Source organism: Lynx canadensis, chromosome B2, assembly GCF_007474595.2.
Source record: "Lynx canadensis isolate LIC74 chromosome B2, mLynCan4.pri.v2, whole genome shotgun sequence".
Classification (NCBI taxonomy): Eukaryota; Metazoa; Chordata; class Mammalia; order Carnivora; family Felidae; genus Lynx; species Lynx canadensis.
In genome coordinates, this window is record NC_044307.1 from 45,782,707 (window position 1) to 45,810,461 (window position 27,755).

General features: G+C 42.0%; 1 protein-coding gene across 1 annotated transcript; it reads left to right on the top strand.

The window, feature by feature from the left end:
• The first annotated feature begins 142 nt into the window (after nt 1–142).
• On the top strand, nt 143–27,755 carry OPN5 (opsin 5). Its single transcript, XM_030314622.1, has 6 exons — nt 143–272; nt 4,187–4,306; nt 8,282–8,452; nt 12,268–12,602; nt 24,076–24,317; nt 27,692–27,755. Exons 1-6 carry the CDS (start codon nt 143–145, stop codon nt 27,753–27,755), a joined length of 1,062 nt encoding a protein of 353 aa, XP_030170482.1.

Below are 27,755 nucleotides of genomic sequence, written 5' to 3' on the forward strand. Positions count from 1 at the left end.
TTATTAGTTGGGGAATCAAGTCTGACCCCGGGAACTTGCTTTGCATTGTAAAACAGGTTATGGGATGGTTCAAGTGGCTTATTCGGGTCTGTTGCCATTTCTACTGATTTGCTTTTCAGGCTCCTCGTCGCTTGAAGAGAGCATGGCGCTAAACCACACTGCCCCGCCCCAAGATGAGCGCCTGCCACACTACCTTCGAGAAGGGGACCCCTTTGCTTCCAAACTTTCCTGGGAAGCGGATCTAGTGGCTGGCTTTTACTTAACAATAATTGGTAAGCTTCCTTAATTTTTCTGTGCAAAGGCTGCGTGTAGGAAATTCATGGGCTAACATGTTGACTTTGCACAAGGATTCAGATATTTATGTAGATATTTTGAGTGGAACTGGAGAGTGGGAAGAAGGTAGAGGATGGGGTGGCATTGTGAAATTCAGTGAATGTTTCATAGAAATGACTCTATTATCTTTATTATTAGTGATGGATATTCCCTTGATCATCATAGAAGTTTTATAGCAAAATCACTTATCCTGAGTCTGTTTTGGTTGCTTTGGGAGTAGGTTTGTCTTCTGAATAGTAAAATTAATGATAATGATATCTTATTTAAATACAGTGGTTCTTTTACTTTTTAAAAAATGCTTTTGATGTAATCATAAGATGATAGGCTCAGAAAGGACCCTAGAAATCACCTCCTCTTCTCATAATTGAGGAACTGTCCCCGGACTGTGGTGACAACAGACACGCTAAGTTTATTTGCACCCAAAGTAGAGTGGCCCCATGATGGCATCACTAAGTGATTTTGGTGAGAGGTGGAAAAATGTATTGATAATAAAATGGGAGTAAGCCCAGGGTCAAAAAGTTTTATGCATAATCCAGAACATGGTGCACCTGCTTCCAGACTGTGCTTTCCAATGTGGTGGCCATGTGTGGCTGCTGGGTACTTGAATGGTGACTTTTCCAAAAGATGTGCTGTGGTGTAAATATACGCGAGATACTGAACACTTAGCACTAGAGAAAATAATGTAAAGACAGCTCATTAAGGATGTAAAGAAATTGACTACATGTCAAACTCATAACATTTCGGGTATACTAGGTTAAATATATTACTAAAATCAACTTAGTAATTGTTTTACTTTGTTTACCGCGGCTAACAGAAAAGTTTGAAATACATACGGCTCACATTTCTGGTTTACACTGTATTTGTATCGGACAGCAGTAGCCTAGCCGATTAGAATTCAACCACAAAACTTCTTAAATTTAAAACTGGTGTTCTACATTTGGGTAACCAGTGCACAGGTGGGTTATGTCTTTGGGGGTGTCTGCCTTTAATCTTTTCAGATTTGGGTCAAGCTTTGTTTCTCTCTCCTTCTCTCCCTCTCTCTTCGTCTCCTTCTCTCTCTCCCATCTATTTATTACGGGCTAAGAATTTCATTTAACCTCCTGAAATTAGAAAACTCATTAGAAAAGTCTGGAGACACCTCTATGGTCAGTGCTTGAGGCAAAAGGAATTGATGAGATTGAATCAGAAATTCCATGCAGAGGGATTCCCTGGGTCCTTGGCTTGATTGTTAGCTATTATCAGATGATTTAAATTCTGCTTCTTGTAAATGGACCCTCATGTCCTTTCAAACACAAGTATATATTGAGTGCTCATTCTTTGCCACTGTTTAAATTTCTGGGAATACAGCAGTGAACAAAATGGGCAAATTCTCTTTCTGGACAGGGACCATCTGAGACTAAAATCCACACTGCATTTTCATTAAACACAAGTACTTTCAATTATCAGAAAAGGCACAACAATTGACATCTTATAAATTGAATTTGTCTCAGTCAATTGCAAGAATTGGTTTTTTTAAAAAAAAAGTAGCATCTCTAACCTGACAAATTTCTCCAGATAACACAAAAGAGGGAGGGATCACAGTCCATTCCCTGCGCTGGCAGGGAGGATCTCAGGAAGAGAGGTAACCAGGCTGGGAGGGTTGGGCAATCAGGAAAATTTCTCACTTGTTTTATTTGGGGATGGAAGGAAAATCCACAGTCAGTTTGAAATGGGCGTGCTGGGGTGAAGCTAGAAAAATAGGTCCAAAAAGAGTCCCCAAACAAAGGGAATATCAGATGACTCAGGGAGCTGGGAGTGGAGCCAAAGATATGCTCCAGAACAGCCATTCAGGGTGAGGCCAGGGTCATTTGGAGGGATTTAGACACATCCTAGACCCAGTCTTGGATTTGGTGCTATGTCTGTTTTTCACCCCTCCTAAGATAGGTATGGGAATATGCCCAGATTCCTTTCAAGGAACTAGAGTTCAATGACATTCTTGGTGAGTCTGGTTAAATGCTGGAAGTCTTAGGGAAAATTGGAAGATGAAAAGACAGATGTGACCTTGGATAGAGGAGAAATCAATTAGAGACCCATTTCCACCCTCAACCCTTTTACTATAGATACTTGGTTTATTATTAACAGTCTGTATATGAGATTTCATTGTTTTGTATTCATAGTGAGAGTCAGGATTTTGATCATCAAAAAACATCCCCCCCCCCCCGCCTTTAGCTTCTTAATCTTGTTTTCCTTTATCATCAAAAATAAGTTTGCATTCTCTTGATAATCCCCTCCAGAGAAGATTGCCTATGGGAATAATCTACATGCAGCTGATAGTTTACTTTTTTTTTGTGATAATGCTTTGGGCACTGGGTAAAGCCTTATGAAACATTAGTAAAGATAACTGAAGAAAGAAAAAGTAAGAAAATCCATATTCTCAAAAGAGACGTAGAAAGACAAAGGGTGTTTAAAGGAGCTTTGTGTATCAAATATATATGTATACTTACTGTTTTTAATCTTCTTGAATACAAAGTAGAAGGCATTTGTTTGAACTTCTTCAAGCCATGTCTTCACGTTTTAATATCCCAGTGTGCCTTGCTAGCTGGTTTCCTTTAATGAGATGTAGGCTTCATTTTAGGTGCTTTGCTCTAGAACTCCCTAATCTCTTCTATTTTTTTCCTCTTCTGTCTGAAGAAAGCTAAAGAGGTTTTAACAGACCATTAGGCAGCGCTGACTCCAGGAATTCATAATTTCCTAAGAGCACAATGCAGTTCGTTCCTGGTGGTTTCATACCATCAGCTGAAACACACATTTCTTTCCTTGCCCCTAAAATGAATTGTGGTGGAGAAGTAGAAATTAACATAGAAAAATCTGGGTTTCTCCTGTTAATACTCTCCTTATTCCTTACTACTAAAGGCAGCTGTACCAGATTCTCATTTATACACAGCTACACTATGAAGCAAGAATTCCTGAAGAAATCTACTCTACATGTTAAGCTATGGAAGTAGGTGTATTCTTTTCTTAAATAAAGTCAGTAGGGATTGGGTCTTTTTTGGATTTAAACTGGGTTTGTAAGAACTTTTGAACAGTATCATTGTAATGCCAAAGCCAATTAGTCATTAATAAAAGGATATAAAAAAGTGGGAACACATTTATACCATTATTGGTAGGCTGGAGGGTTGAGGGTCACTTTCCCTCCCTTTGGTGGGAGGGGGAGAGCCCATACTATCAACTGTCACCCACTTCCCCTTAAGACCTAGTCCAGTAGAAGCAGCAGACACCCAGCGTCCATGTGTCCTCAGGAGGCAAGAAGTCCCGGGATGTGTCTCCAGGAGATGACCCTTTCCTTGCAGGGGTTTACGCCAGCCCTATCTGGCCTCTGCCTCTCCTGACTGCTGGTGCTCCCTCAGGAGTCCACGGCGATAGTGAAAGCACCCTGTTTGGTTGGGGTCACTTCAGCGTCAGAATTTATCAAGAGCCAAGGGCTTAACCCTACTTCTTAGAGGGAGGGAGTTCTATAAAGCCAATACTTGGTAAAAGTGGCTGAGGAAGTACTCCATCTTGGGGGCCAGTACAAGAACTGACCATGGGGATTCCCACACCCTCCTGAGCTTCACTGGGAAATTAGCAGTTCCTTTTTCTGGGTAAGTGCAGTCTTATGATCCCTGACTCCTATCCCTTTGGAGGCAACCCATCCCTCGCCTGTCACTCGCAACTCATGCTTTTTACTTCATCTTCTTAATTGAGATTTTTATTTAGAGTCCTCTCACTACCCTCTAAACCTATGGTGTCCATTTTTGAAATTGAGAAGTGTTTCATAACCGAGGGAACCCCAAATCCTAGTGTTAACGGCGGGAATTTATATTTTTCCTTGTAGGGATTCTGTCCACATTTGGAAATGGGTATGTCCTTTATATGTCTTCTAGACGAAAGAAGAAGCTGAGACCTGCGGAAATAATGACTATCAATTTAGCAATCTGTGATCTGGGGATTTCAGGTAACACAACCGTTTCTTCTTTGGGGGTTTGAGCTGTGCCCCATTCTCAAGTCCTCACTGGCCCAGAGATCACCCCTCCCCCATCTCCTTTTGCTCCTCCCTTCACACATCATCTTTACAGAGCTTGTGGTAAGTCAACAGAGTGTGATCAGGCTAAACAGATCATCCATTTAACATTTTTTGAGTCCTTTCTGTGTGCTGAGCACGTTAGGTGCAAGGAATACAATTTGGAATAATGCATGATACCTTCTAAGGCTACACCTCAGAGTGTACCAGCTAAATGATTTAGAAGACAGAAACTTACAGATCATGGTTTTGAGCTCTTTTATACCCCTGTTGTCCTTTTGGAAATCTGTTAAACACCAAGGGAGTAGGTCTTAAAGCTTCAGTATGAACGGGTGCCTGGGTGGCTCAGTCGATTGGGCGTCCGGCTTCAGCTCAGGTCATAATCTCGCAGTCCATGGGTTCGGGCCGCATGTTGGGCTCCGTGCTGACAGCTGAGAGCCTGAAGCCTGCTTCGGATTCTGTGTCTCCCTCTTTCTCTACCCCTCCCCCACTCGCACTCTCTCTCAAAAAATAAATAAACATAAGAAAAAAAAAGCTTCAGTGATGGGTGAAGAAGTCTGAGAAGCGTGCCTGGGTGGCTCAGTCGATTAAGCGGCCAACTCTTGATTTCGGCTCAGATCATGACCTCATGGTTCATGGGTTCAAGCCCCCATCAGGCTCTGTGCTCACTGCACGGAGCCTGCTTCAGATCCTCTGTCTCCTTCTTTCCAGCTGTCTTCCACTTGCCCTCACTCTTTCTCTCTCTCGCTCTCTCAAAAATAAATAAATGTTAAAAATTAAAAAAAAAAAACAGTCTTGAGATGGTCTGAGAGGTGAGTACAGGAAGAGGGGAGGGCTGTCTTGCTGATATATTGAAATGTGGCTTCAGGACTGATTGATAGTGTAGGAAGCTTCCAGTTCAGTTGTTCTGGAAATTGGAAATTGGCTGCACAAAAAAGTCACTTGGGGAACTTAAACAAACAAAAAACAAAAGCAAAACCCAAAAACAACAGGAAAAAAACAAACAGCAACAACAAAACACACACACAAAAATCCCCCTTAAAACCTCACCACTGGGTTTCATACCCAGAATGTTTATTTACTTGATTGAGAATGTTACCTGGGCATCAGGATATTTAAAATTGGTATTACCAGGTAAGTTAATGTGTGGCCCAAATTGGAAACCACTGGTTTATTTGTTGCTTCTTTGGATCCTCTGATAACCCAGCCAAGGAGGAATTGGAATAAAATTTCTCTTTAACTGTAATTCACTTTTAAAATATAAATGATTTTGGATAAGTACCTCCCTTTGCTTTCATCTATAAAGTTCCAGGGTTGCCTAGATACACTCAAATGTGCCTTTGGATCCCAAATTCTGCTGATTGGAGTATGGTCTTAAGTTACTAGAATTGGGGAAACTGAGTTCAAACAACACACATCAACTCCTCTTTCCACTGGAAACTTTTCAGCAATTTCCCACCTCAAGCGTCCCTATTAAAATGTTTTCTGATACTTGGTTCTTCCTTCATCAGTGGATTTTTCTGCGGCTGCCAGTCTCCAAAAACTGCCAATCTCCAAAAACAAGGCTCAATAATAAGCCTCTACTGTTGAGTCACTGTTTATCACCAGATGTGCTACCCCTGAGAATTTGCATGGCCTTCCTTACTTGGGAAGACTTTACTCAGTATGGACAGGCTTAAATATCAGGAGCTCTTATTGGAAATGCACGCGCACATTAAGAGAAGCATATTACATCATACCCCATGGGTGAAAATCGCCAAGACGAACCCTGGCAATTTGCAAAGCTGAAAAATGGCTGCCATTTTAGCAATGGCCACACGATGGCGGTGTCACAACATAAATGATAGCTTTCCCGGTCAACTCCTCCCTGCTCACCCCCAACCGGTTTCTCCCTGGTGTTGAACATAAAATGTTCAAATGAAACCCGCCATTTCATCCACATCCCTCACCAGAGAATACTACCAGGTTCATGTTTAAGGCCGAATTAGACTAAACTTGAATAAAAAGGTCCTTAATTTGTCTGATACATTGAAAATGCTTCCCACCAAGCAAACCTGCTCTACAATTGCACAAACCACCTCATTATTCTGCATATGTCTTCAGAGTAATTCACCAAGAAAACATTTTCTTCCATGTGCTTTTGCTGACGAATCCAGATCATTTTTCAACTTCTGAGTATCTCTAGCACATTTCCCATTCCAGTAAACCTTAACAATATTTGCCTGTTTTATTTATTTTTTCCTGGCCCACTGTATTCCCTTATAAGCACCTTGAAGTGCATACTAGAGACCAGGTGTATTTCATCTATGTAACTAATATGGCTCACAATTGTGCATATGAAGTAGAATCACCTGGGAAGCTAAAAGAACAAAAACTATATTGAAGTATATTGATGCCTGAGCTTGTTCCACATAAATTAAATCAGACTTTCTGGGGGTTGGAATCCTGGACATTGATTATTTAAAGTAAAACAGGGGCACCTGGGTGGCTCAGTTGTTTAAGCATTGGACCCGGGCTCATGACCTTGCTGTTCGTGAGTTCCAGCAGAGCCTGGAGCCTGTTTCAGATTCTGTGTCTCCTTCTCTCTCTTCCCCTCCCCTGCTCATTCTTTGTCTGTCTCTCTGTCTCTCTCTGTCAAAAAGAAACATTAAAAAAAATAAAAAATAAGTAAAGTAAAACAAAAGGAAGCAAAGCAAGGCAAAACAACTCCCCCAGTGATTTTAGTGTGCAGCCAGAATGCAACCATTTTATTAAGTGGAGAAGCGAGAGGCATTCTAGATGACATTCCGAAGGTTTACCAAAGGCTCTACTCCAGACGGAAGCTTAAAATAGTCCCAGGCACAACAGATACTAATTTCACTCCATCCGAGTCACCTTCACTTGTCTCTTGCAGTCTTCAGCACCCACCCAGCTGACACTTAACCTTAAGCGTTGAGTTCGTGTCTCCTCTGCCTGGAACATTTCCCCTCTAGATACTTGCTTGAGTTCTCTAGCAGTGATTTAGACATCTTCCTAAATGTCATGTTCTCAGAGAGGTCTTCCCTGATCCCCTTATGTAAAACAATTTCTATCTATCTCCTCCTGTTTCATTTTTCCTCACAGCACTAATGACTAACGATCATTCCATCGTGTTGTATCTTACATTACAAATTACGTATTTCTCTTCTCTGCCCTCCCTATTATAAAACGCATTTGTCTGTCTTGACCTCCACTTTGTCCTCTAGCACCTTGCTCTGAGATTGTTACATAAGAGACACTGAATCATTATTTGCTGAATAAGAACCAGTTCTTTTACACTCAGTATCCTCACTGACAAGAGGGCAAGACCACTGGGATTGAAAGCTCTGAAATGGGGGTGTAAGTCTAGCACAATGGAGCTGTCACGACCACTAGAGGAGATGTGTGTCTCACTCACAGAGGCACTTGAGAAACACGTGTTAACTGGCTCCACTCTCAAGAACTCGGTGTACCTCTGTCTACTGAAGAAGGGCCACACCTGGGAGGGGGTAGGACGGGGCTGGCACCCGTGACTAGGGGTTCCTCGGTTTTCCTGGTGCAGAAAGGTTAGAGAACCTCATGATAGAATAGATCAGATGGAGGTTTTAGAGAGCTTCCTCAGCACTATTCCCTCTGGGAGCGTGAAGATTGAATGTGATAGCTGAATACGAAGGGTGCAAAAAATAGAAGAATGTTTTCTAGAATGTAAAAAACACAAAAACACCAATGGAGGCTGAAGGAATAAATAGTTTAAATCCCGGAAGTCTGGGTCTGGTTGTAGACCAAGGGAACCTACCATCGACTAAAATAGCTGTATCTCTTGTCTGAATAGACTAACTCAACAGGGAGTTGAGGCAGGTGGGTAATTTTAACTGGAGGGAACATCCCTTGACAAATTGCTTGGCCCTCTAGTTGTAGGCAAACCGTTCACCATCATCTCTTGCTTCTGTCACCGCTGGGTGTTTGGCTGGATTGGCTGCCGCTGGTATGGATGGGCTGGATTTTTCTTTGGCTGTGGAAGTCTTATCACCATGACTGCTGTCAGCCTGGATCGATACCTGAAAATCTGCTATTTATCTTATGGTAAGTACGAAGGTTTCTCGTTCCCTGATAGACAAAACTAGTGGACTGTCAGACTGTAACTATTGTACCGATAGGTCATGAACAGAGATTGCTAATAACCTAAGAGACCAAGGGTATTTCTATTTATAGCTCATTTTGTTTTAACATATGTTTAAAGACTTGAACCTGTGTCCATGTAGGTTTCTCTTAATTCTATTTTTATAGGAAATTCTGGTGTGTGGCTACAATGCTTTCGGAAAGTATCATTTCCTTGTATAAAGTGTGTAAGCTTTGCCGTGCAAACAAAGAAATAAAATGCATTGAAAGGATGTTAGTTCCGAGATGGTTTAGTTGGTTCCCCACATGGTAAGTGTAATTATTAGAAAGATGTTTCTGATCCTCATTGAGGACTCAGGCTCCCCGTGATTTCAGAGATAAGGAATTCCAAAGAGTCCGGGTCCAAGTTAGAGAGCTGTGCTGCCGTGGGGGCAAGAAAGGGCACGTGCAGAAATATCACTCAACGCTCTTTTTGTAGTCTTGTAGGTAGAAAGATGAGGGAAGAGCCCGCCATAAAAATTTTTTCAGGGATTAAAGTTTTCTTTTGTTTTGTTTTTGTTTTTGTTTTTAATAATTAGAGCATTCAACATGCTAAAAATACATTTTTATTGCTTTTGCTTCCTGGGTTTCTGTGAACTTATTGAACCCAAAAGAGAAGCATTTGGGCCCTCACGTTTAATATTGAGAACGAGGCACAACCAGGGAATAATACTGGCTCCCTCTGGATAAAACTGCTCTGTGTGTTAATCTGTCAACCGTCTCATTGACGTTGCAACCATGGAGTCGGAGGATGGCCTGGAGCCTGAGGGGGGAAAGATCAAGTCAACTTGATGCTTTCAGTGTGGTAGAATTTTCCTTTATATTTTAAGAGTTTATAGTTCCAAACTCCAAGGAAACCGTTCAGACGGAGGGTAAGGTCATGGACCATCATCTTCACGACCTAGCACTTTTTTGTTGTTGTTTTTAAATTTGCATCTCTTTTTCTAAACAGATTAAAACTTCCACTAGAAACAACTTAAATCAGAATTTCCAATGATATAAAAAAATATTCCATTGTATATATACTGGATGACTTCAGAGTCAGATTCTTTCTATAAACTTATTTTTGGTTATTTCAAATAAATTTTAAATATACTTATAGATTTTATAGATGAGAAGGCAGAATTTCCACTTCTTGGGGGATATTTAAGAAATTCTACACCTTGATGTCTCTGCTTTTTAAATATTTTCTTGAATGTAGGCGTGGTGTCAGTGAAAGAGATGATCCTACCCACCCCCAGAATAATTGCAGGGCATCTCTCCATATGGGAACTGTATATATTTTTCCAGCTTCTTTTAAGATTGAACCTCAATAGAATGGTTTCACCATTTGCTTTGACTCATGCTTAAGCCCTCTACACAGTGTCTTAAAATGTTGGAATTAGAAGACCGCTTGGGAACATGTAGACCTTTCTCCCATTAATGTGATAAACTGTTTTAAGGCATCCCTGACAGACAGCCACTTGGCCTCTTCTTGAATAATTCCAGTGACCAGTGACGGGGAGCTTACTACTGCACAAGGCAGCCCATTCTCTGATTGGTCTGCTCTCATTGTTACAATGTTATTCCTTATATTGAGACAAAACTGCCTCCCAGTAACCTCCACCCATTGGTCCTAGTTCTGACTTCTGGAGCAACACAGAACCAATCTACTAATCTACTCCCTCCTGTACTTGACAGCCTTTCACCATACTCGAATGTAAGTATCCAACACCTCGCCAAGTAACCCTAACCATAAATGCTTATACGTATGCCTATGCACATCCCCCTAAATATATGTGGTTATCCGTGCCAGTGTTTTACCCATTATAATGGGCAAGCAAGAGCTGACATAAATGTGGCTACCTGATCCTTACCTCTATCTGGTTGGGCTTGAGAAATTTGCATTTTGTGATAAAAAAATGCCATGTGTTTGAGAAAAATAGAGACAATAGAATACAGATACAATCTGTTATATTTCTTGTGAGAGCTGAGGCAAACACAAGACTGAAAAATCATGCTACTGTAGTCCTTCGTAGTTTGCAAATCAGGCCTGGCATTGTTTCATCGAACTCTTATCAAAACCTGTCAGCAATGTACGTCTTATTTACTCTGTTTTACTGCCAAGAACATGGGTGTCTAGAAAGGTTACATGAAAAGGGTCAAGTCCTAGAAACGAGAATTAGGCCGTACTGACTTCCCAAACCACGTGGCACTGAGCAGAGGCAGGCTGGAGTCTGTGATGAAGAGATCATTTGGCTTTTGTTGAATGTGTTCCGATATTTCTTCTCTGCTACTCCAAAACAAGGCAGTGAGGATTCCCTTCTCCAGCCCTTTCTCTTTGAGGTGATAAATGGGGTGTGAAGGTAATTTTCCCCGTAGGCTGCAGCACTTAGATCAGGCTACCCTGTCTTTGGTGGGTGTGTTGAACTTTGGAAAATGATCACTAGTGTTCTACAGCGTTTTTTGTTTTTTTTAGATGACTACACTCTTTCTTCTTCTTGGAATTCTCTTTTGGTTGATGGAAACTATTCCTGAAAAACCTAGAGGTTAATTTTGTTTTCCTGAAAATATTTCCACAGAACTACTCTTTCTTTTTAAAAATTTTTTAATGTATATTTATTTTGAGTGCACGCGCGTGAGAGAGAGAGAGAGAGAGAGAGACAAAGAGACAGAGCACAAGTGGAAGAGGGGCAGAGAGAGAGGGAGACACAGAATCTGAAGCAGGCTCCAGGCTCTGAGCTTGTTAGCACAGAGCCCTACGTGAGGCTCAAACCCATGAACCATGAGATCATGACCTGAGCTGAAGTCAGAGGCTTAACCAACTGAGTCACCTTTAACGTTTATTTGTTTGAGAGAGAGAGAGAGAGAGAGAGAGAGAGCCAGTTGGGGAAGGGCAGAGAGAAAAGGAGAGAGAGAATCCCAAGGAGGCCCTGTGCTGCCAGCACAGAGCCTGATACAGGGCTCAATCTCATGACCGTGAGATCACAATCTGAGCCGAATGCTTAACTGACTGAGCCACGCAGGCATCACTCCACCCCAATTACTTTTGCAGAACATGATACAATCTAACTAAATCCTCTACCTCTCTTGCCATGGCTGTGTGAGCATGACTGCTGTGTTAGTAATGTTCGAAGGTTCAAAATCTGCTCCCGTGAAGCAGGGTCAGTCACTTTACGGTCACAGGCAGTAATGGTGGTGGCCCACCGACCCCCACCAACAAGTGCTTATGAGGACAAATGAGATGAGAGACATGGAAGATTTTAGGGAGAAGGGTATTTAAAGGCACAAACAATGTGTTACCATTTCCACCTTTCCCGAAGAACTCTATCTTGGATGAACCATTGATACATGCTTTTTGGCGCTTGGTCCTTCTGGTCTACCAATGGGCCTTATATTGGATAGGATCTCAAAGGTCATTCTAGATGCTTTCTTAAGATCCTTCCTTCATTGTCTTCAGCACCCTGTCATCTTTCTACTGCCCCTCCTTCCTCAGCTTTTGTCCCTTCCCCTCCCAAGGCTCCCGTGTGCCTATGGAAACCTTCCCTGTGAAAGCACTTCTAGTTTTATTTGCGTGGAAAAAGGCCCATGCTCTGGAACTTTTCTCCCTTCACTCCACTCTCCCTCAGAGCTCAATTATCTGACCACTTCTCCCAGAATCCAATGGAATAACTCTTTGGATGTGGAATTTGACATATCGAGGGGAGGTATTTGGGTACAGGGCAGATTACATCCCGGTAACGCTTTTCTTCTACCTCCAGGGGTTTGGCTGAAAAGAAAGCACGCCTACATCTGCCTGGCAGTCATCTGGGCCTATGCTTCCTTCTGGACCACCATGCCCTTGGTAGGTCTAGGGGACTACGCGCCTGAGCCCTTCGGAACCTCATGCACCCTGGACTGGTGGCTGGCCCAGGCCTCTGTGGGCGGCCAGATTTTCATCCTGAACATCCTCTTCTTCTGCCTGTTGCTCCCAACGGCTGTGATTGTGTTCTCCTATGTGAAGATCATTGCCAAGGTTAAGTCCTCCTCCAAAGAAGTAGCTCATTTCGACAGTCGGATACATAGCAGCCATGTGCTGGAAATGAAACTGACCAAGGTAACTACAGTAACAGTTTACAGAGGTGTTTTGTAATCAATTAAAACATCGTGGGGCAAAGAGGATAGGGGATGCTAGGGACTGGGAGAACTTAGAGTCCCTATTCTTTACATACTGCTCAACTTTGCTATTATTTATCTAAACCTTTGTAGTGTTTCTTTTTCTTGTTTCTGTCTCTCATTTACACACACACACACACACACACACACACACTTCTAATATTTACTTAATTTGTATGGTGGATCTGCTGGGAGCTTATTCTCTCTATTGAATAAGATACTCTTGGTCCTCAAAAATTATTTAAGTCTTAATAAGAATAAGTTTTAAGCATCATGAGATGCCTCAGTATTTATAGTTTTGTATGGATGTTGGTGGGTGTGAAGGACATTCTGTCATCTCGCATTATTTACCATGTCTGCTGTCCTATGGGAAGCTTATCTTAATGCAACATAATTCCTGCAGGGTTGAGTTTCTTGGTAAATGCTAACGTCAAGAGTTGACAGCTGTTTAGACATTGTAGTGTAAGGAAAGGAACACACAGTTTGAAAACAGACTGGGGTTTTCATTCCATGACCAACACCTGTGAAGTTTGTGACCCAGAGCTAGACACTGAAATTCTTTGAATCTCTGTTTCCTCACTTGGGCAACAATAATAGTACCAATGATCTCATTGGATTGTGGTGGAGATTCAACTAGATAAAACATGTTATTCTGTCATTTGGTGCATAGAAGGTGTTGAAGAAGCCGCAGTTCCTTTATTCTCTTGTAATTTTAAGGAATTCTGGGAAGTATGAGGCAGTGGTCTTTCCACTTTCATCCTGTCTTACCTTTACGTTGAAAAATATCTCTTCTGCACACACGTCAATATAAATGACATGCAGCTAACACCGTCAAACTGTATATTTGACACTAGGACACGCTAATTTCCATTTTACTTTTAAAGATGCAGAAATAAATGCAGATTAAGGTTCTAACCATTCCTTTTGGTCCCAACCAATCATATTATTGATATCCCACTTTCACGTGTCCTCACAACCTACTTGGGGACCACTCGTCTCGGGACCTATAGTAACAGTTCCCTCTGGACCTGGGGTCGCTTCTAATAAGTCAGGGCCTTGGTTCTAGTAATATTCCTCTCTTCACACTGCATATGTTTCGAGATGGTGCAAGGGTGTCTTGGTTGCAAAGTGTGAGCTAGAGATTCTTCATGGTTCCGGTTGACTTTTCCTTCCTGAGCTCCACCTGCTGAATAAAAACAAGCTCCGAGGGAAGTTTTCATCACTGCAAATCTATGCTCGTAATCTAATCATAGAGTAATTCTATTGGGATGAGAATGCAGAATCAGGAATCATAATCTACTTCTCTCTTATAATTGGTTGTAAATGGAAAGAAATGTTTCCATAAAATCCAGGATCAGGAATTCAGTTCTTCACTTCTAGCTCTCCTTTGTGCTCTTATCTGTGATTAAAAAAAAACCACACACACACACACAAAAATTAATCCAAATAAATTAATCCAAGTTAATTTCGGATTACATTTAATCCAAACCCTACTCAGGACCAAGTACTGTTTTCGGGACACAGTAAACACAACAATAATAAAAATTTCTCTTCTCAGTACTTTATGAAAATATGCCCAGAGAAACATCATAACATCCGTCACACTCGTAGGTGGATTTGAGCTCACCTTGCAGCCCCGTTATTTGGCATAGCAGAAAGCTGCTCAGATGTCATCTGACTTCCTCTCACTTCTTGCCACCCTCCAATGGTATCGGCTTCAAGGCATTTTGATGGTCTTGATCAGTGAGTCCAGATCTTGATTCCCATGGGGTTCTTCTCCAGTTTCTCTGAGTCTGTTGTTATTCATCATCTGGTCTCTGGTTAATGGAATTGCCTAACTCCGCCCACAGCCAACTTTTATAAATACCCTGGCATCTTGTTCTTTGTGTATTCTGGCGGGTGGGCAATTTGGTGAATGATTCTGAAAATCATTACGCATAGGAGGTGAAACTCGGCACACACCATTTAATTCGGGTTGTGGTCATCATTCTCCTTGACCTGGACTGGACTGTATAGATCAAGTATGCAGGCTTACTCAGCCCAGATCAACCAGAGAGATATTAAATGAAAAGTGTAGGCATATATATGTATGATTTTATTTTATACGCATCTTCTTCTAACATACACTAAGTGGCATTATATTACATATAATGTCTATATTGCATATGTTATATATTATCCGATATGTCTGCATCTCATTTGTATACATAAAACTCATATTAAAATAGCCTGAATATAACATGCTTCTAATTACTTACACTTAAACACAAAAAATGTAAATCAAAATTCAACCCACATTGATAAACATAGCTTTCTATTTTGGCATCTTCTGTGCTAAATTTGAAATGTTTTCAATTACTAGTTAATTTTGATCTTGATTTTTTTTCTACTGAGTAAAAATAAGTAAAAACAACCTCATACTGGGCCTTTTCATCGTCTGAGAAAGCTTTTCCTCCATTCAACTACCTCTTAGGACTGAGCGGTTTGCTCATTCAGTTGGTGCTTCTGATCCTTTAGAACAGCCTGGTCTGAAAGCTTACTACTTAAAGCCCACTTCCTTGGATTCTGGGGTCAAGATCATTTACTTTTCTGGGGGCTCTAATTATTTCCAGCTGGGTTATTATCTGGGCCCGCATTTTGCCAGGCTGGTCTTATCAACCTAGAAATTGACATTCCATTTACAAATATCTCTGTAGTTTGTAGTTTTCCTCTAATTAATTTTTTTTTAATTTTTTTTTTTCAAAGTTTATTTATTTTTGGGACAGAGAGAGACAGAGCATGAACGGGGGAGGGGCAGAGAGAGAGGGAGACACAGAATCGGAAACAGGCTCCAGGCTCTGAGCCATCAGCCCAGAGCCCGACGCGGGGCTCGAACTCCCGGACCGCGAGATCCTGACCTGGCTGAAGTCGGACGCTTAACCGACTGCGCCACCCAGGCGCCCCTCTAATTAATTTTTTAAAAATGATGCTTTTGCCAGCCTTTTCTGGTAGGCTGAGATTTCACAAGAGTGCAAACAGAGGTGTGCAAAAAAAGCCCAAGAAATAAAACAAACAAACAAACAAAAGCTCTTTATATTTCTATGACTCAGTATAATCTCATTTTCGTGCCTACATTTGACTTTGTAACACAAACTTAATATTAGACAATCAGGATAAGTTCAGTTGCTTTGGGGTTTTCCTCCTTCTCCCAGGGCTATGTATAAATTCCAGGGAGATTTTCAGAATTCTGTAGTGTCAATGGGTGGGGGCTCTTGGTCTGGTTGTTCATTTACTGACCCTGGTATTGCTGAGATATTTAGGTTTCTTTCTGGTCTCAGTCATCAGCCGTCATGGGTCACTTTGCATCCTGCTTGTTCCAGTTAGAAGGTCTCTTTAGGCTCGTCAGCAATTCTAGTTACTTCCCTATCCTTTGACTGCAACTCATCATGTGTATTTTGGGAGCTTGGCTGGGACCCTGGGAAGTTTCCTGCCCTGGGACCCTGGGACCCTGGGAAGGACCCTGGGAAGATATCCCTAAATGCATTAAGGGTCTTTTGCTCCCCCAACACCAACCCTGGCCCCTTGTGTGTAGTTCAGTGGAGTCCCTCAGGACAATTTCTCAAGGTCAGTTACCAGCTCCTCGGCGGTCCCTTCACCTTCGAGCTGTAGGCCTTTTACCCACTCTTGGGTGGGAAACCTGTAACCACGTGCATGCCTCTAAAATTGTTCCCATTCAGTAAGATTGATGCTTCCAGGCCTGCAAGTTTCTGGCTGTGGATGCTCGATGTCATTTTTCGCACATCCGAACCCCCTTTTCTCAAGTATTTTCTCTCCTGTAAGTTTCAAATTTCTATTTTAAAACTCACAAGCTGAGAAATGAATGTTTTACTTCTTTGGATATTTCTGCTTGAAAAAATCTTCACACAATGCACTGAACACTCTTGCTTCTGCTTTAATGAGGGGGGTGGTGGAGTAACAGGAAGAAAATACCAGAAGCACAGACTAATTTTTCTAAATATTAGTATGTTGTATGGATTAGTACTTCATATTTATTCATTTAACACATGTAGATCATCTATAAGTTTCTGGTCTGTAATTAGTATCTAGATCCTTTGGGATCTGGATTTCTGCTCATTTTCCTTATTTCCACCAAAACGCCTTCCTGATTGCCCCTGGCTAGTTGAAGTCCCTCTGTAATGAGCCATAGGAGCACTTGGAACATTTGCTTTATTGAATCACACACTGGTCCCTCTTCTTTGCTAGTAGGTAGGTGATCGCAAGTGCTACGCGTCCTGTGTGCTTCTGAGCCTCACTGCCTAGGGCCTCCTAGATGCTTAATCATGATCACGATAATGAATCCATAATTGAATAAACTAAGTTCATCTAATTACCTTGATGAGCGGTAAGTGGTCCCTTGACCCCTGGCTGGAGATCTTCCGTCCCTTTCATAACTGAGAGGCATTTTGTTTTGCTTTGTTCTTTCACCCTGAAGTCTTTTTAAAAATCACAAATGTAAATCTCTGCTTTCCTCAAATGATTATCTCTTATTGCGCATCGAGTGTTATTTATCATGGAGGGGTCATATTCAGAGACCCCCCCCCCCCGAGGAGGCTTCTAGGGTCAGTTTGTGGGAAAGTTGAACGGCATTGCTTTTTATTTTTTAAACCAATTAATTCATTTCCTCTGGTTCTTCATAAGCGCTCTTAGTTTAAATGTCACTTCTCAGAAGAGCATTTCCTGAATTGAATTCAAATCTTCCTATTACAACGTGTCACTGCTGTCTTTACATTTTCTTCTTAGAGCTGGTTCTGACTTATAATTAATTTATGATTGCATATTTATTTTTGTGATTATTTGCTCAATGTCTGGTTTTAACATTAGTCATTAGTTGTTACTGTGGAGTAACAACTATATCATTTTGTTCGCTTTGTGTCCCCAGGACATAGCACAATGCCTCAAATATATATATATATACACACACACACACACAATTATATATATATTATATAATAATGTCATATGGTATAACATATCATTGATTATAGTATATTAGTGTAAATTAAATATAAATAAATATGAATAAAGATGTATACATAAATATATGTTAAAAATATATATTTGTTGAAGGAAAGAATTTCAATTAGGAATCAATCCCAGTTTTGCCTGTGGCCCACTTTAGGGTCTCAGTGAGCTGATATTTGTTATTTATTTTGGCTGCCAGTGGCTGAACCCCTTTCCATGTTTGGAATTTCTGTGTTAAGGAACCTCCAACATTTTGAGTCTTGCTGGGGGGTGGAGGGGAGGAACAATATGTCTGAGCAAAGGATGACTCCTAATTTAAAAGATACAGAAGGACCAGTCATGAATTTTCCCAGATTCCCTTGCAGCTGGAGTATAGCCACAACCCTAGGCTCCAGCCAGTCTGTCTCAGGAGCCAGTGACACCAGCGAAGGGGCAGGGAGATGTCCCCTGGGGGCATGGCTGCAGCAGCAGTGGTTTCTGCATCAGGGCCAGCTCAGGCCATCCGTTTTGGGTGTCATTTCTGTGTGGTTGGCCTCAGTCCTATGTCCAGCATTCCCAGTGACACTCTGTCCTAATCAGCCCATTCCTTTTTTGTCTCCCTTGGCCAAAGTCAAGTTCTGTTACTTGCAACTCAGAATCTTAACTGATTCACCTCGGAAAAACCACTTCACCTGGCTGGGCTTCGGTTTTCTCATCTGCGAGAGAAGGTGGGAGAGGGGAGTTAAATGCTGTCTAAGTTACCTTCTAAAACTCTCAGGTTGTATCAAAATGGCTAGATTGGTGGATTAAGCACCCATGGCGATCACTCTTATTGCTAAAACCACTTTACCTCTCCGCCTCAGTACGTTTTCCCTCTGAGTAGCAGTTTCCTCACCTTAAGGGCTTGGTTTATCTGTAATGACCAGTGGAGCCTCCCTTGTTTTGCAGAACCAGATAGTGAGAGTTCTTCAAGCCAGCCGCTGCCTCATTGGGGAATGTTGTGTTCAGTTTTAGACCAAAACCCCAAAACACAGATGTACAGAGCGATATGACCTAATTTACATCCTCTCCTTTCAATCTCAGCTTTTGCTTGTTTATAGAATAGTGGTATTTTAAGATTTGAGAAAGTTGCAGCTGGGAAGTGCAGAACACTCCTCCTTCTTGGATGTCTTTTTTTTTTTTTTTAAGTACAAATCAATATTTTCTACTTGGATCACAACCAGGGCTCACATGATGGTGGACACATCAAAGCTGTCAGAATTCTTTTCTTTCTAAGTGTGTGAAGAAGGGCCTTGGATGGTTGGCCTTAGTGGTCCTTCTGTCGATTAAAGAGAAGGGAGGAAGAAACTCAAATGAGACATGCTTAGGGTTGTTGAATTCCTCTATTTCTTCAAAGGTGGCATGCAAGCTATCACCACCCTTATTTTTGTACCTGTCAGGAGCTGAGGTTCCAGTGAAGGTAGGTCATGGTTAAGTTTATCACCTTCCTTCCTCCTTACCATTGGTGGTGTCACTCAATGGCAGGCTGCTTGTGTGTGGGGGGTGGTAGCCTCATACCTGGCATTTACTCTTGCATCATCACATCTTTTATTTATTTATTTTTTAAACTTTATTTATTTTGAGAAAGGCAGTGAGTGAGCAGGGGAGGGGCAGAGGGAGAGATAGGGAGAGAGAGAATCCTAAGCAGGCTCCACACTAGGTATGGAGCCCGACATGGGGCTTGAACTCACGAACGGTGAGATCAGGACCTGAGCCAAAACCAAGAGTCAGACGCTTAACCAATTGGGCCACCCGGGTGCCCCAACCATCCATTTCATTGTTCAAGGTAGTACACAGATTCAAAATGAGAAGGCTTACTCATATCTGGGCAAAGGAGCCTGGTGGAAGGAACTGAAAGGGCATTCTCAGAGAACCCGGGGTTCTGTCTCACTCACACTATGGAGCCGAACACAGTTGGAATCCAAACCTGAGTACCTCTCCATCTGTGACATTTGCACTTTTGCACGCTGCCTCAGCACAGAGAAGGCAGGACATCCCTTTTTGGAAACCATATCTGCTGGACTGGTGAAGATGAAGTGGACCCACAGATAGAGCCTTACGTAACTTGGAGAATTTACTTTCAATTCCACCGTTCTATTATTGCTTTAATTGATCGATTCGCTAGAATCAATCAATTACGGACAGTACTGCTTCTGGGACACTTCAATTAATGCCCTTGAATTTAGCTGGAACATACAGCTATCCCTTTGTCCTCTGCAGCAAGGTATGTTTAAAGTGAACTGGGTTGCAGATGTGTGATTTTTTTTTTTTTTTTTTTGTAGAAGCAGAACACATATTCTGTGAATTTCCTCCCACAAAAATTGCCTAATTTAAGAACTGAAGTTTTACTCTTTTCCAGTAAACCACAAGGCAGTAATAAAAGTGAAGTGATTAAAAAATAAACAACTTAGAAAAAGCTGACAGGTACAGGTGTCTGTGTTAGATCTGGTTTAAGGACACCTGGAAAAGAAAATTTGGAAAATGGAAATGAGGATACACTCAGAAATGAGGAAAGCAAGGAACAGGCTGATGAAAAATTAAACACGTTCCATGTTGAGTAGAAAGCACTGGGAAAATGAGTGTAACATGCGAGATTTCTGTAGGGTGTATCTTAAAATGCCTTTGATATTTAATGTTTTAATGTTTAATATTTTGTGGAGTAGATTTTAACATGAGAAGATGGTAAAAAATGAATGTGGCTTCTGTTAACTTTGTATTCGCTTCAAACATATAAGTAACATTCTGCAGCGCTTTTACATCTAGGCTTTTATCCCTCTTTCTGCTTTAAACCTGATTTCTAGTCATTCAATTTAAAGCACTTAGCTTAATTCTAATCAGAAAAGCCACGATGATACATTTGCTCTGTGTTTAAAAACCACAGTACAGTTAATTCTCCTATGTTCTTTTATTTTTTTTATTTTTTATTTTTAACATTTTTTTAATTTATTTTTGAGACAGGGAGAGACAGAGCATGAACAGGGGAGGGTCAGAGAGAGCGAGACACAGAATCTGAAACAGGCTCCAGGCTCTGAGCTGTCAGCACAGAGCCCGACATGGGGCTCGAACTCACGGACTGTGAGATCATGACCTGAGCCGAAGTCGGCCGCTTAACCGACTGAGCCACCCAGGTGCCCCTCTCCTATGTTCTTTTAAAAAGGATAACGTAATGCTAATGTTTGAAGTCCTTCGTCTTTCCATTGCACACTCTCATAAAAGTAGAAGATACATAAAATGCAGAAAACATTATGGACTGAGTGCCAATCTATTTTTTGTCAATGACTTTGACGGCAACCCAGAATGCAGCCTTTGCAATACTGTGAAATCATCATGTGAGTCACCAAAGGATAAAGGCAAGAGCTATGTTAAGTTCCCAGACATCTGCTAAAGCAAGTGTTGTTTATACAGTTATTGTTTATTTGGGGATTTAGAAAAAGGCCCTTACTTTGAGCCCTGTGGCATCCTTTCTATTTACAAATGAAGTCACACAGGCCAGACCAAACCAAATACAGTTTCTCCCAGGGAATCCTCTGCAGAGAGGTGGGAAAGCAAGCAGCGGGATTGCATGTGTGATCTGGGGCTGGTGGATAATTGTTAAGCACGGGCAAGTATTTTGGATCAGGACCCTAAAGGAAGCCTGCGGGACCCCAACACAGGGCTCAGAACTTGAAGGAGGTCCGCGCTCACTTCATTCATTGCTCTGAGATTTAGACTCTATTTGTAAAATGGAATGAAATGAATGTAACTGATGCGTGACTCAGCGGCAGTTCATTTTTTAGAGATTAGCCTTGAACTTCTTGGGTGGAATTTTATAACGTGAGACTTCCAGTAGGTGTTTCAGGCTTCTTTCTTGACACAGCCCACAAATATGGGGGTCTCAGGGCAAACAGCCTGCTGCTGGCTGTTTGGAGGTCAAGTAGGGGTAGGACCATTCCCTGCATATAATAGCTCTGCTCTCATGCGTATTGAAATGCACATGTGCTCAAATGACTTTGTTATAAAACAAAACAAAACTTATCCAGTTGAATTTCTAAAACAAAAAAGCATGCATGAATGTTGTTGCTTTAACTATTACTAATAAAGCATTTTGTGTCTCATTCTTCATCCTTGATCCACTAGCTAGCTTGTCATGACCTTCATACCGGAAGCTGTTATTTTCCTTCTTGAATAAGAGGATGGGGGTGGGGGGCGCCTGGGTGGCTCAGTCCATTAAGCGTCCGACTTGTCTCTCAGGTCATGATCTCGCCGTTGGTGAGTTTGAGCCCCGTGACGGGCTCTGTGCTGACAGCTCCGAGCCTGGAGCCTGCTTGGGATTCTGTGTTTCCCTCTCTCTGTTCCTCCCCAGCTCACACTCCCTCTCTCTCAAAAATGAATAAACATTAAAAAAAAAAAATTAAAAAAAAAAAGAGGGTGGGGAAAGAGGTGGTGATGCCTGCCTTGGATAGTTCCATCTTTTCATCTTCTCTGGGTTTTGGGGAACTCAAGGATAAAGGAAGCTCCACTTTTCCTACAAATCCCTTATAAAATCACAAAGATGGGTCTGATCATGCTCTTTCTGGCCATGTACTCATCCCTGTTCTTGCTATGGTGGCCAGGGGCCTGCAGGCATCTGCTCAAACTTGGGTCACGCGAAGCCAGCTCCATGCAACAGGGGTAGAAGGGATACAGGCAATGCTGAAGTAGAAGGTATACGAGGCAGAGGAAAATAAACAAAACCAGACGTCCACTGCACAGCCCTAATGTGAATATTGTTTCATGATTTCTCCTACAGAAAAAAATACTCTGGTAGATAATAGTGTAAAGAGACTTCGAAGTTCATGCACTCTGTCTCAATTAGGACGTGAAATGGCTCGTGTTTAAAATGGACACCAAAGCTCGGACCTCATTTGCCAGTGTTAGTACTCGAAGCGAGAGCCCTTCTATTTCTTATTTACGCTGCAGCCTAAACAAACTGTTACAAGTGGAAATTCTGTGTGGCCGGGGATGGTGTCTGCTTTGCTCATTGCTTTATCCCCAGCACAGAACATGCGGGAATACTCACCCTTGTTGATTCAACGAATGAGCAATGATTTTTCTACCTCCTATTTCTTCCTGCCCCAGTTCATTTAGCAGAGGCTAATCTTCCATTCGTTAAGTCTCCTGCTCAAAAACCTACTAGTGCCTCAAAGCACATGGAATGAAGTGCACGCTTGGTAATATGCTCCACACACCCCTGAATATACGCATGTTGTCTCTCTCTCCAGGCTCATCTCATGTGCCAAAGTGAATTGCTTGCTAGTTTCTGTACAAACCTCACACATACCTGTGCCTTTGCTCACACTGATCGTACTGCTATTCCTTTATTTTAACTTACCAACATGCAGGTGATATGCCACGTCTCCCGCGAAACTGTTCTGAACTTGCCCCGTGCCGTGCAGTTTGGTTCTCCTCCGGGCTGGCACTTAAATCCTACTCTGGCGTGTACTGCAGTGGTTTGTATTCCAGAGGGATACAGCCAGGCACTAAGGTGTACTAGTGTCCCCGTTAGCGCTTGGCATTGTGTCTGACACAAGGCACTTGCTAAAAAGGGGTTGTTGAATTCAAGTGAGATAATCCATAGGGTCAGGCAGATAGTTACAGGGCACTAATTAGGGCTACGTCAGTAGGGGGACTGGGTTGCAGATGGTGAGAAACTAGTGAGAGGGTTTTAAAACGCTGTCTCTAATTATTCTTTGATCTGAAACTTTAGAGGCTCCCCAGGTAATTATAATTTTGTGAGAGAGAAAAGTCCTTTCTGGAAAAGTCTTGCTTAATGCAACTGTGTCACTTTGGTTAAAGCTTGGCGATTCTGTTTTACTTTATATCTAGTGAATTTCCACTCTCTGAGCCTCACACTTGAGAAAATGAGCCAAAAGAAGGAACACTTGATAGAAATCTCTGAAGAAAATTCATAGTGAAATTTCCAACAAGAGCAGAGTTTCTGTTTCCTGAGGCAAATGAGTGATTTCAAATTTCTTCAAGGTGAACATATTGTCCTTGTACCTCTGTGAAAATACGATGGAACATATTTTCCATCAACGCGGGTTGAGAAGTCTTGGAAATTTCAGGAGCACTGATGTCTTCTTAGCATGAGTTCATGCCCAATGTAAAATCGGACAGCGTTTATAGGGTTAAACTTTGGGTCTCTTGGTACATTCCAATTCTGGAGTAGAGATTGGATAGGATGTGGTAAATGGGATAAGGCATTGTAATAACTTCTGGCTGAACATCTCTGAAGTCCATCTGAAATGTCTCTCCTATGGGTGAGATAAGTGAAAAAGGTAATAGACTTTCTTGGGTGTAATTGGGCTGCCGCTCCTCCTCCCACCCTTCATTTCCACCCAGTGTTTTGACTCTGTTCTGTTACTTGCCCTCACCAGGTGGCGATGCTGATTTGCGCTGGCTTCCTGATCGCCTGGATTCCTTACGCGGTGGTCTCTGTGTGGTCAGCTTTCGGAAGGCCAGACTCCATCCCCATCCAACTGTCTGTGGTGCCAACCCTACTTGCAAAATCAGCAGCAATGTACAACCCCATCATTTACCAGGTCATCGATTACAAATTTGCCTGTTGCCAAACTGGTGGTTTGAAAGCAACCAAGAAGAAATCCTTGGAAGACTTCAGGTAAAATTTCAGAAGCTGGGAATGAATGATACTGTTTCACAATCCTATGGGATTCAAGTCACTCCGATACGCTATCTTCTTAGGCTTAGAGCTCATCACTTAGGAGTAGTGTAATGAGGACTGTATTTTCTGTTCATCAAAATTCCTGAAATCAAGCCATCAGATATGTAGGGTTGAATGTCATGGGTAGATGATACCAAACGGATGCTCTATTTGAGCAACCACCATTCATCCCTCTTCCTTACCTAGGACCAAATCCATTTTACCCTAAGAGTACAGTTCCACATGGCAATGATCCAAAATTAAGTTCTCACAACAGAACAGATTCTCCTGTTTGAGATGTTTCTGCCATTAGCTAAGAGTTCTAGGATTTGGGCAGGCAAAGGAAGGAGAGAAGGGAGGTGACATATTCTGCTCTCTGTTCAGGTTCTTTGTGTTATTCCCACAAGAGCCCCATGTTGTCCCTTCTCTTTGTCAGACAAGGGGATGGAGGTAAGGTAAAACAAGTAAGGTTAAGGTTAAGCGAGCTGCCTGTGTTTACGCAGCCAGCAAGTAGCAGAGCAGAGGTTTCAATTCGGGTCCCCTGGGTTTCAAAACAGTCTACACTGTTTCCGCTATGAAATGAACAGATGAGTTTGGGGATCCTGCACCATAGTTCCCAAAGGCTCCGTGTGAGTAAAGAGTTGAGAGTGATGTGTGGACTTTGCGTCCAGTTAGGGCCAGTCTTAGTAGAGTGTAGATCAGGCACCTGAACGCATGGTCGGAGGTGAGGGGTGTTGAGAAGGAATGGGTTCTCTGATTTCCATTAATTCTTACTCACTGGATGTCTGGTTGTTTCCCAATACTATTTTCCTGTATCAAATAGGAAACAGAAGGGGGAAGAAAGGTAGAACTAGCTTTGAGAAGATACGGGTCTTTATCTTGTTCTCTCAGTGTGCTGGAGCAAAGTGGTTACGTTTTTGACCTTTAACGTCCTCACCATACAGGGTACAGATCAAATTAAAAAAAAAAAAAAGCACAAAGAAACAGTATTGTCATTGTTGCTGGTACAGGGGAAGAAATACAGAATTTGGAAGTAGAAGATCAGTGTTTGGTTGATTTTTCTGTATCCGGGCAAATGAACTACTTATAACTTAAAATTGGGACGAGCTGATTGTAACAGCCATCATTTGAAACTGTAGGAATTACACCAAATGCATGTTTGGAAAGGGCTAGGTGACAACTGTTCGTGGTTTTTGTTTTGTTTTGTTTTTCTTTCACGTTGTTGGTGGTTCATGCCTTTTCTGTGGAATTGGATAAACTCAAATGCTAAAATGCATCTATTTCGGCAGTAACAGCACTTTTCCCTTATCAACTATTAATACTTTATTATGAATGCAGGTTAGAGTGTTCTTCATAGAGCAGTTGCGGGAGAACATAATGGGCATTTCTTCTTCTGAAAGAGATGGGACTTTGACAGGAATGGCTGAAGGCAGATTGCACCTACCTCATAATCTTGCCTCGGACTGAGTCTGTGTTCTGTGCCTTAGCTCTTCAGGGTAGGCAGCACATAAATACTCAATTGCGCAATAATGGAAAGAGAGAAATTTATGAGGAAGGCAGTGACTCGGGGCCTCAGACCGTCAGAAAAGCCAGCCAGCCAAGAGTCAGTTCAGTTCACCTGCTCCTGTTAGCCGTTGCTATGAAATACAACAGTTGGTTGGCTGAAGGACAAGTGCTGTTTTCTTACTCCGGGGTCTCAGCTTTCAGTGGAAAAAGCAGGCGGTAGCGCTAAAAAACCCTTGGGTTTTAAAGTTTGGAACATCTTTAGAAAAGGAACGCAGAAGCGGTGTGAGGAGTCGCCGATTTTTAGAAGGCTCTCTTCAGAGAAGAACTTTCCAAAGAAGCGAAAAAGCAAACATTTTGTCGTCGTTGCTCTTGTTATTAAAAAAGTAAGAAAGTGGGTAACATAGATGCTTATAGAATGAGACAAAGTGATAAGAAGCCAGTCCAGAGTGGTTAATGCTCTGCCAGAACAGTTTAAATTGAATTTAAACTAGATTAATTGATATCCCTGTTTTCTTTCCTTTTCTGAGCTCTGGAATGAATTTGCTTATAATGGGACACCCTCTTGGGAAATATTTTGCATTCAAATAAGAAAGCTAATGTGTTGAATATGAGCTTGTGGAAATAAATTTTGAGCGGTTTTTACAGTTCATTTAAAGTTAGCTAATTCCCCCCCGCTGAATTGAGTCCTCTTGAGATTTTGGTAGAAGCTGATGAACTAAAGCATGGCCAAGAGCCCTTTTTGACAGGCTGTCTGTTTTTCATCTCATCTGGGTATCCAGATGAGGTCTCCTGTATTTCGCAAACAGTGCTTTTCCGCCCTGTCTGTGTATTGGAGACACCTGGGGAACGTGGAAAAAAACTAATGCTCCCTGGAAAGAGATTTGGCTTCCACTGGTCTGGATTGGACCTTCATTAGTTTGATCAGTTAGCTCTCCCAGATGGTTCTCGTACCCAGCCATTGTTGAAAGCCGGTGACCCGGAGCCTGGAAAAGGAAAACATTAATAGTTCAGAAGCCTCTCACCCCGCTTACACAGAGACCAATGAGGTCATCTACATCAGTGACAGGGAAACCAGACTTCAGGAGCTAGGCCAATCTTAGACGCAATAAAAATGTTCAAATGACACGGGGAATACATAGCGAAGGACAGAGGCATTTTATATTCCTAATAGTTTAGTAAAGATAAAGTATAAAAAAAGTACTAAATTCTGGCATTGCCGTTGTAATAAACCTTCCCTCACCACCTTAATTTGAATGCTGTCCTTCATTCTTTGTAGGTAAGATACAGGGCCCAACTGACTGGTTGGTAGATAGGTAGGCGATGTAGTTTGTTCTAGGGACAGAAAACTCACTAGGCCACACGGAATGTGCCATGAATAAGTGGTCTGGTTTTGGAAAGCTCCACTCAAGGGATTTCTTGACTTTGAATATTTAAAAAAATTTTCTAATGTTTATTTATTTTTGAGAGAGAGTGAGAGAGAGAGAGAGAGAATGATAGAGTGTAAGCAGGGGAAGGGCAGAGAGAGAGGGAGACACAGAAACAGAAGCAGGCTCCAGGCTCTGAGCTGCCAGCACAGAGCCAGACTTGGGCTCAAACCCACAAAGGGTGCGACCATGACCTGAGCCGAAGTCGGCTGCTCACCCAACTGAGCCACCCAGGTGCCCTTTGGTTTTGAATATTTTAAAGTGATTTATTATTTGCCTTCTCTTTCTAGTTCAAGCCTTGTGTGTATAATCTTCATGATAGACAAGACCGATGTGTATACATAGTATGTGTATGTGTGTGCGTATATATATTAAGTTGTGTTTTTCTTCTCCTGTATCTAGGCTGCACACTGTAACCACAGTCAGGAAGTCTTCTGCTGTGCTGGAAGTCCATCAAGAGGTATGA

Excerpts from the sequence above, each read along its gene's own strand:
- OPN5 (XM_030314622.1), top strand. The coding sequence starts at position 143 with ATGGCGCTAAACCACACTGCCCCGCCCCAAGATGAGCGCCTGCCACAC. Across the intron at positions 4,307-8,281 it reads CTGTGATCTGGGGATTTCAG|TTGTAGGCAAACCGTTCACC; the intron begins GTAACACAACCG and ends TTGGCCCTCTAG. Across the intron at positions 24,318-27,691 it reads AAATCCTTGGAAGACTTCAG|GCTGCACACTGTAACCACAG; the intron begins GTAAAATTTCAG and ends TCCTGTATCTAG.